General features: G+C 47.0%; 1 protein-coding gene across 6 annotated transcripts in view; it reads left to right on the top strand.

Annotated features, from left to right (window-relative positions):
• Positions 1-454: 454 nt before the first annotated feature.
• Positions 455-10,082, top strand: part of CHFR (checkpoint with forkhead and ring finger domains) — a 29,461-nt gene continuing 19,833 nt past the window's right edge. For 4 of the 6 annotated variants that reach the window (XM_021692267.2, XM_021692265.2, XM_021692266.2 and 1 more), the window contains exons 1-6: positions 459-526; positions 722-865; positions 5,400-5,499; positions 8,399-8,508; positions 9,397-9,456; positions 9,797-10,006. In XM_021692267.2, coding sequence (XP_021547942.1) covers positions 733-865; positions 5,400-5,499; positions 8,399-8,508; positions 9,397-9,456; positions 9,797-10,006 — 613 coding nt within the window. In that variant the 5' untranslated portion in view covers positions 459-526; positions 722-732. Of the gene's footprint in view, positions 527-721; positions 866-5,399; positions 5,500-8,398; positions 8,509-9,396; positions 9,457-9,796; positions 10,007-10,082 lie in introns of all 6 variants that reach the window. The other 2 variants (XM_021692263.2, XM_021692268.2) reach the window with 2 other exon arrangements.

The following is a 10,082-nucleotide window of genomic DNA, read 5'->3' as shown; positions in this document are numbered from 1 at the left end:
CCCACCGACGCAGCTGCTCTCACTCGCCCAGCGCTCCCGGCGCAGTACCCGACCTCCCGGCCTTCGCTCCCCGGCGGGTGGAAATGGACATCCGCAAGCGCCGCTTTAATCTCACTTATCTCGCCACATGTCAGGCGGAACGTCGCTTCGAACACTTCCAACACGGCTCTGAGGAATTATTTCGGACGCCCAACCCCCAAGTAACTCCATCCCTTTCGCCCCGACTTAACATGGCGCCGACCGCCGACATCTCCGTAGACGAAGTCGTCCCGGCCATCACCAAAAATGGCGTTCAGACCCTCAGCCAGCCGTCTGCGCACACTCCGCCAGCCCCCACACGCCCACTCCCTGGGGCCGCTCCGGGTTCCGCTCTAGCCGCCGCGCTCGGTGCGCGCCACCGCCAGCCAATCGCAGGGCACGGACGCTGCCAGCCCCGCCCGCCGGATCAGCTGAGGGATCCGCGATGTCTGTTGACAGCGGAGGCGGCGGCGGCGCGGCCGGTTCCGGGTTCGGCGCGGGGCGGGGGGTAAGCAGACGGCGCGGGGCTGCGGTGGGTCGGCGGGCGGGACGCGGCCGCCCCGGAGGAGGCGGGCGTCCGGCCCGCGGCGGCGGCGGCGAGGCGTGGGCGCCGAGGCCGGGAGGGCCGCGGGGCGGAGCGGCGGCCCGGAGCCCCTGCTTCTGCGGTCCGAGAGTCTCACCCGGCGTTTCCGGGTCTCGTCAGATGTGAATCCGATGGATCAGCCCGGGGAAGCCGAGCGGCCGCCGCAGCAGCAGCCGTGGGGGAGGCTCGTCCGCTTGGGCGCCGGAGAGGGCGAGCCGCACGTCCTCCTGAGGAGACGGGAGTGGACCATCGGGCGGAGGCGAGGTGCGGGCCGGGGGGCGGGGATGAGGGCGGGGGCCGGGGGCCGGGGGCCGAGGACCGGGGCGCTGGGGAGTAGGGCCGGGCTGCACCCCAGGCCGTCGAAGGCCCTGGGCGGGGCCCGCCGTGCTATCCAGTTTTTCCGGTGGAATAGGCTCTCGTGTAAGAGCCGCAGTTTATTCACTTGCTGGTGGGCCGGTCCCTTCTCGGTGCTTTTGCAGATTATTTAATTGTTACAACTTCGTGAAGTGGGCGCATCAGTGTGATCTACCCCTAGAATGCGGTCTTCTCGAGTTCACTGCTACAGAGAGCATCTCCGATCTCCATGGAGTGAAATTAAAGTCAATTAAAAGAACCCTGGAAAATTCAGGGTGGAAATTAAACCACACACTTTTTTTTTTTTTAAGTTTTTATTTATTTGACCCAGAGAGAGAGAGAGCGCGCGAGAGAGCGCATAAGCAGGGGGAATGGCAGGCAGGCAGAGGGAGAGGCAGGCTCTGTGCTGAGCAAGGAGCCCGATGCGGGGCTCGATCCCAGGACCCCGGGATCATGACCTGAGCCGAAGGCAGACGCTTAACGACTGAGCCACCCAGGCGCCCTTCAACAACACACTCTTAAACAACCCATGGGTCAAAGAAGAAATCACAAGGGAAATTACAAAATACCTTGAGATGAATGAAAATGAAAATATGATATGCTACGGTTTATGGGATGCAGCTGAAGCAGTGCTCAGAGGGAAATTTATAGCTGCAGGTGGCTACCTTTAAAAAGATCTCAAGCCCCTGCTCTTAGAATGGAGCTCCTCAAATATTGATTGATTGAATGAACCTGGGAAGCACAGGGCCCGAACAAAATCCTGCAGCTAGGTGAGACAAAGTGTGGTCACCCCTCCACGCTTAATTGCCTCTAGACTCCTAAGTGGCCATCTGGCACTTTGACCTGCGTTGTACCTTTCCTACAGGGAGAGAAGTGCGCTGGTCAGGTCAACCAAAAAATTTAGTTTGTTTGAAAGTTAATCGCTCTGACTTTATATTATATACACATATATATACATATACACTTTACATACATTTTTTAAATTTTTATAATTTTTAAATTCCGGTCTAACATACAGCGTTTAGTTTCGGGTGTATGATAAAGTGATTCAACAGTTCTATACATTATTCAGTGCTCAACAGGAGAAGTATAGTCTGAATCTGTTCACCTATTCATTCATCCCCCAACCTCCTCCTCTCTGCCAACCATCAGTTCTCTATATTTAAGAGTCTTTTTGTTTCTAACTTTATATTAAAAAAAAGTGTGAAAAAGTATTGTTTAAAACAGATATTTTTTATATGTTAACTATACTGGAATTAAAAAAACAAAAAATAAAAGCCAAGTACTATGATAAAAAATAAAATAAGGATAATAAAGTAAAACACTTTTTTTTTTGTTTTATTTTACCATTTATGATGTACCTGAACCTGTTTTTGTTTGTTTTTGGGTGTTTTTTGGTAGTATTAAATCTCAATATCAAGTTAAATTTTTTTTTTTTTTTACAACTTTGAATGTATTTACATGTCATTGGAAACTTTTGAAAAATGCATTAATTGTTTTTAACTGATGTAGTAGGAATTTGGTGACGAGCAGAAGCCCTGTTTCCAACCTGGCACCACCACATAACTTGCTTTGGGCTGAAGACTTAACTTCCCATACCTTCGTACTTACTTCATAGAGTCACTGAGGAATAATTGAGGTCTTACCTGCGAAACGTTTAAAAGGAGCCTGGCTAAGGGTTAGCACTTAATGTTAGCCATTGTTATTATAACACAGTATTATAACATTGTTTTGCATGTTAATACAAGGAGCAAAAACATGTTGTTGAGTTAATCTTCTTAGTAGAATTCCTTTTGGTGAATGTATTGACCTTTTCAGCAAAACAGAAGTTGCTGTGTTAGTCTGCTCAGGCTGCTGTAACAAAATGCCACAGACCAGGAAGCTTAACCAACAGAAATTTATTTTTCACAGTTCCTTAAGTCTGAGAAGTCCAAGATTAAGGTGCTAGTTGATTTGTTTCGTGGTGAGAGCCCTCTTCTGGATTGCAGACGGCTGCTTTGCTAGTCTTCCCATGCTAGACAAAGATTTGTTGTCTCTTCCTCTTCTTCTAAAGGCACCAGCCCTATCAGATTAGGGCCCCACCCTAATGATCTCATTTAACCTTTATTGCCTCCTCACAAGCCCTGTCTACAGTTACATTGGGGTTCAGGCTTTTAACATAGGAATTTTGGGAAAGACACATAAGAGTTGTAGAACTTGGTTATATTTATTTTAAAACAATGACATGCCTGCTATATATAAGGCATTATTTTGAGGAGAAAGGGAGAGCTGAGTTGGTATGTGTGGGAGGGGAGATGGAAGACCTCACCTTCCCAGAGAGCTTCTCATGCTCGGAGAGTGGCAGAAGTGTGCACCAGCCTTGTGAGAAATTTAACCAACTGAATGATAAGCAGGGCAAATGCCAAGAATAGAACTTAGCACAGAGTATCTTGGATCCAAATTAGAATGCTGATACTCAGGTGTAGAGAAGCTTGTTAAAAACCCATCCCAGTGACACGGTGACTAGTGGTGGGTTGGGGGCTGCCAGCAGACTATCCTGCTGGTTATACTCAGTGTGCTGGGAAGATCATGAGCACAGGTGAAATTTGCCTTGGATAAATGTAACAAAGCACTTCCCATAATGTATAATGTGGAAGTAAGATTTCTAATACTTCAGGTTTATGGAGATACAGGTCACATATGGTAAAATTCATCCCTTATAGGTATTCAGTGAGTTTTGAGAAATGGAATCACCACTGCTGTTAAGAGGCAGAACGTTTCCATCACCCTAAAAAGTTCCCTAGTGGTCCTTTGGATCAGCCACCTCCTCTCAATCCCGGCTCTGGCAGCTATCCATCTAATTTCTATCCCTATCATTCTGCCTTTTCCAGAATGTCATCTAAATGGAATCACACAGTATTCCACCACAGTCTATGTATGGCTTCTCTCCTTTGACATAATCCTTTTGAAATTCATTTCAGGCTGTTGTGTGTGTCAGTAATTCATTTCCCTCCCTTTGTTTCACGCCCAGTGTGGAGCCCAACGCAGGGCTTGAACTCGCAACCCTGAGATCAAGACCTGAGCTGATACAACGAGTTGGACACTTAACTGATCAAGCCACCCAGGCACCCCAGTAATGTGTTTCTTTTTGATGCTGTGTAGTATTCCACTGTTTGGATGTACCACATTTTGTTTTTTAATTCACCGGTTGATGGACCTTGTATTGCTTCCCAGGTTTGCTTATTAAAAATAAAGCTATAAACCTTAGTAGCTATAGTATAAACTTATAAGCAAATTAGTGGTTAGATAGTAAAAAGCTCTTGAAAATTTTTATTCCTTTGGTTTAAGGAGAGAACAAAATATTTGAGGATTTCCCCCTTGCATTTAATGAGGGTATAATGATCATATTCAGATGTAGATGCAGCCCCCTTCTGTTTTAAATTTTCTCAAACATGTACCTGTGTCTGTAATTTGCTCAGTCATGTTTTCTGTGACTCTTGGTTAAGATACTGAAGAATTACTTAACTAAGCCCCTTAGTTTTTTTAAACTTCTGTTTTTATCAGGCTAGCTGCATATATGTGCATATTGTGAAACTGTCACCAAGAAGCTCTTGATGTATAGCCAGAGCTGTTGATGGGGTGGGTATCCTTTAGGTCATGGGGAGTCAGAAAGGTGCAAGACACAGTCCCCCTCCCTTTGCTTTGGATTAATACTTAAATGCTTTTTTAAAAATTGCTTCCTAGGGCGCCTTGGTGGCTCAGTTGGTTAAGCGACTGCCTTCGGCTCAGGTCATGATCCTGGAGTCCCAGAATCGAGTCCCCACATCAGCCTCCCTGCTCAGTGGGGTGTCTGCTTCTCTCTCTGACCCTCCCCCATCTCACGCTCTCTCTCAAATAAATAAAAAAAATCTTAAAAATTGCTTCCTATGGGGGCACCTGGATGGCTCGGTTGGTTAAGCATCTGACTTGATTTCAGCTCAGGTCACGATCTTGGTTCTGGGATCGAGCCCTGCATGGGGCTCTGAGCTCAGCGGTGAGTCTGCTTGAGACTCTCTCTCCCTTTGCCCCTTACTGCACTCTCTCAAATAAATAAAACAATAAATCTTTTTTTTTTAAAGATTTTATTTATTTACGACAGAGAGAGACACAGCGAGAGAGGGGACACGAGAGGGAGAGGGAGAAGCAGGCCTCCCGCCTGCAGGGAGTCCGATGCGGGGCTCGATCCCAGAGCCCTGGGATCATGACCTGAGCCGAAGGCAGACGCTTAACGACTGAGCCATCCAGGCGCCCCAATAAATAAATCTTTAAAAAAAAAATCGCTTCCTTTCTTGCTTGATTAGGTGTTGTCTCCTACAGTGCATACAAAATAGGTCCTGATTTTCAACCACATGCTTTGATAAGCAAAGGGCAGTATTGTGGACAGTCCCCATGGTCATATCCAGTGTGTATCCTTTCTCTGTTTTAGGTTGTGACCTTTCATTCCCCGGCAATAAACTGGTCTCTGGAGATCACTGTAAAATTATAGTGGATGAAAAATCTGGTCAGGTGTCGCTGGAAGATACCAGGTAAGCTCTTTCTGAACTTTTTCCTTCTAAAGATTTCTTGTTTTTGTTTTTATGTAATCTCCACACCCAATGTAGGGCTCAAACTCACAACCCAGAGATCAAGAGTCACACGTTCCTCCAACTGAAACAGCCAGGCGCCCCTCTTTCTGAACTTTTCTGTTTTCTCTTGAAGCCATTGACTATAGAGAAGAAACAAGGGCTTGTTTTCTTTTTTTTTTTTTTTTTAATTTATTTGTCAGAGAGAGAGAGAGAGCATAGCAGGGGAAGCAGTAGGCAGAGGGAGAAGCAGGGTCCCCGCTGAGCAAGGAGCCCGATGCGGGGCTCGATCCCAGGACCCTGGGATCATGACCTGAGCCGAAGGCAGATGCTTAACCGACTGAGCCACCCAGGCGTCCCAGGGGCTTGTTTTCTATGACACAGTAGTTCGCTAGGCTGTCAAGTTATTAGAAAATATATTTTCTGGTTTCCAGTAACACCTCAGTGTCTGTGACTCGTCTTGAATGTATTCAAATTAAAGCAAAAATATTCCTGAGAAAAGACTTAAAAGGCAGTGATAACCTATTCAAGTTAGACTTCTTTCCTTTAAGTCAAAAAAATCTTTAAAAAAAAATTGTTATACAGCATAAGTAGTACGTAAAAATGAAAAGCTTTCCCAAATTCCACTCACCTGTTAGAAGTACATACGTATGTATTTTGTATTAATGACGTTTTGTTAGATGCATTGTCTGCTTTTTTCACTTTTATTTATGGAGTGCTTATGTGTCTGTGCATCTAGATTCATCTTGTTTTTTTCATTATGATTATGTAATAATTTACCTGTCAGCTCCTTTACTGATGGAGATTTATTATTTTGACTTTTTGTTATTATAAATGACACTAATTATTCTCTTCCAAAACCCTTTGCATTCATGTCTGATTATTTCCTTGGGATAAATTTATAGGAAGGAATGCTGTGTCAGAATGTGCCTGTTTTAAACCTGGTACAAGTGGCAGATGGCATTCCAGCAGTATGTTGAGAGTATGCCTTTTCCACCAGATGAACTTTTATTTTTGTAAAGGTCAAGTGCTGTGAGATTGGTTACTACAGTTGTAGGGATAGAAGACTAGGAATTCATTTATTAGGAAGAAATGAGGCTCCTTTCCCCTCTTCTGGTAGGTAGCAGACTAAGTTCTTTATTTCTCAGCCTGATGTAGAATAATGTAGCACTGTTTCTGGAGCTGTCCTCTGGCAGGGCCTGGCTTCCCAATACTGGCCATATGACGGTTTTAGCTTCCTGCGGCTCTTGAAACAAGGTACTACAAACTTAGTGGCTTAAAATAACACAAAGCTATGATCTTATGGTGCCGAAGGTACAAAGTCTATGTCTCATTGGACTAAAATGAAAGTGTCGGCAGGGCTGGCTCCTTCTGAAGGCTCTAGGAGAGAATCTATTCCCCGTCTTTTCCAGCTTCCAGAGGCCACCGCGTTCCTTGGCTGAGGAGGCTGGAGGGGAGAGGGTGTTCCAGGCAGAAAGAACTGCAGGTGCTGAGGCCCAGAGGCACAAGCAGGCCCTGCGTGCTCAGAGTAAATGGCGAGTGCAAAGCGAGGCAGTAGACTGGAGCAGGAAGGCCCTGGTGTCCGCGCTAGGGAGTGTGGACTTCAGCCTGAGAACAGTGAGAAGTAATCAAGGGGGTTTAAGCAGAAGAGTAAAATCAGACTTTTTTGGTTAGAAAGAGCATGAGAATGGATTGTGAGGAGAATCCTGGCGGCAGAGACCCTGGGTGTATTGGGGAGCACCACCCGCTTTTGTAAGTGAAGTCTCGCTGTGACACAGCCGCAGCCCCTTGATTGGGGCCTGTCTGTGGCTGCTTTCCTTTCACAGTGGCGGAGCTGAGTAGTTGGGACAGAGACTGTGTGATCATACAGCCTGAATTATTTACTTTCGGGCCCTTTACCGACACTTAAGTAGTGGGCATTTGCTCAGATGTAAAAATAAGGCCTTTTCACCACTGGAGGCCTTAGCAGTGAAGCCATAGAGTTAAGCTTGGGTGGTTTGAATGCCTGCAATTGGGTCGGTTTGCTTGCTTGCTGAGTTTTGTTCTCGTCTTGTACTCTGTTCCCCATGCCTGTGGTGTGCGCTTCGTCCACTCCTGATTTTCTGTCAGATTTCTACCCAGGAGTCCTTCCTCAGGAAGTGCTGTTCCATCCTGTCCCATCTGACTTAGGCTCCTGTCTGTCCCCTCAGCAGTCTGTCTCTCTTCCACCTGTGCTCCCTGATCGATTGGAGTGACCTCCCAACTGAGGGACCACGCCATCTTCCAGTCCATAGCCTGGCATTTATTTGCTTTTGCTCGGAACCTCTCTCTCTCTTTTTTTTTTTAAGTAGGCTCCACTCCCAGTGTGGAGCCCAGTGTGGGGCTTGAACTCATGATCAAGACCTGAGCCGAGATAAAAGAGTCGGATGCTTAACCGACTGAGCCGCTACTTGGAACATGTTACTTAAGAGGTGTCAGTGCTGATTTGAGGAATGAGCTGACCTGGTTGAAACTCCTGGAGGGAGGGGTAGATCTGTGGACAGAGCGGAGTGCAGAAGCGGGAGAGAAGCTGGAAATCAGAGCTGCTGGTAGAAGTCCAGGGGTCCACCAGGAGGCAGATGGAGGAGAACGTGGCGTGGGGAAAAGCAGACATGTTGATGAGATTGGTTGCTGGTTTGAGGGGGCAACAGGCAAGCTTTTTCTCAGGAGAATTACAGTGTGGCACTTGCGTATGTGGCTCCTTAAATATTTACATTGTTCTTATGAGCGTTTTATCATTTTCAAAGCAGTGATATTGAATTGTTTTCGTAGTGGTGGTAGAAAAATAAATTTAACTCCCAAGTTATTTTAAGTAAGATAAATTGCAATTTTGTTGTCTCTACAGCACCAACGGAACAGTAATTAACAAGCTGAAGGTTGTTAAGAAGCAGACTTGCCCTTTGCAGACGGGGGATGTCATCTACTTGGTGTACAGGAAGAATGAGCCAGAACACAGTAAGAGAGAGAGAGTGGACAGACGGGTGGCTCGTGGTGGGGAGGTCCTGCCGCGGCTAGGAAGTGTCGTTGAAAGGAAGTCTGCTGAAGCAGCTATTTCCCTTAGGAATGTTAGTGTTAGCTACATTTTCTTTGTTGTTGATGTAGATTCTTGGTGTGAGTCATGTCTGTTGAAGAATGGGAGCGTTGACCTTGCAGTCTGAGTCCCAGCCATTCTTAGAAATCCCACCATGGTCACGAGCTGTGCATCTCAAAAGGGCCAGGAGAAGTGAACGGAGATGGCCTAGGTGACAGCAGAAGAAACCTGAGTTGTGGGGAGTAAGACCTAGAATAGGGGCTGGAGGCCAGGGGTTGCTCTGCTGTTGGAGACCTTACAGGAGACAACAGACGTCTGACTGGATCCCATTTGGCTTTTCCAGATCTGAGTATCTGTGTTTGGGGAAGAAGAATGATACAGGACAAGGGGAGTTGAGGGAGTCTTTCGAAGGTTACCCCCGAACTGGAAGAAGGAGGCAAATATTCTCAGGCTGTCTTCAGCGTAGTCAAAGCCAGCCCTGACCACGTGGCAGGGTCTCCTGTCTGCTCCTTCTGGTAGTTTGAAATGACAGGCAGAGCACAGATTCATCACCTACTCATCGTTTTGCCTTCCCCAGTCTGCCTCCTGGCTCCAGACATTTTTCCCTGAGGCTTATTTATTTTAAAGTTGGTTAAGATATTTTGGGTCCCTTGTTTTGAAATCCCTTAAACTGGTTAATGTTGTTACTAGCTGGTAAGTCAACATAGTCAACAAGGACAAAGGGACTGAGGTGACAGAAAGGAACAGAAGAGGGAAGTGAGTTCCTGCTGGTGTGTGGGCACTCTGTTCTGATTTGGTTAATTTCCTTTTAGATGTGGCATACCTCTATGAATCTTTAAATGAGAAGCAAGGCATCACACAAGACTCCTTTGGTAAGTGAAACCATAACCAAGTAGGTGCGTAGTAAGAGCTATTGATTCTTTTTTTTTTTTTTTTAAGATTTTATTTATCTGAGAGAGAGAGAAAGAGCACGGGCAGGGGGAGCAGCAGAGGGAGAGGGAGAAGCAGACTCCCCGCTGAGCAGGGAGCCCGATGTGGGGCTCGATCCCAGGACCCCAGGATCATGACCTGAGCCGAAGGCAGACGCTTAACCGACTGAGCCACCCAGGCGCCCCAAGGGCTGTTGATTCTTACTAGGAAAGCTTCTTCATCTGCTGGAATGTCTTGCCTGAAGTCGTGGTGCTCCACTTTCTGCTCCTTTTGTGCTTGCAGAAGCTAATAAAGAGAATGTGTTCCACGTGACCAAAGATACCTCAGGTGCAGGGCGAGGTGACGACCCGCAGGTCCTGCTGTCATCGCCCACCACTCGGGCGTGCTTTGAGGAACCACAGCCATCGACGTCGACATCGGACCTCTTCCCCACGGCTTCTACCTCTTGCATGGAGCCCACCTCTGCAGGGCAAGCGCCTTCCTCCAGCTCTGGTGAGACGGGAGTCTCTGCTTTCTGGTCACTAATTCTGACCTGTGTTGCTACGGAGACAGACAGAGAAGCCACTGA

The sequence above is a fragment of the Neomonachus schauinslandi genome, chromosome 14, assembly GCF_002201575.2.
Source record: "Neomonachus schauinslandi chromosome 14, ASM220157v2, whole genome shotgun sequence".
Lineage (NCBI taxonomy): Eukaryota > Metazoa > Chordata > Mammalia > Carnivora > Phocidae > Neomonachus > Neomonachus schauinslandi.
The sequence above is the reverse complement of the archived record's forward strand: the minus strand, read 5'-3'. Positions and strand labels throughout refer to the sequence as shown.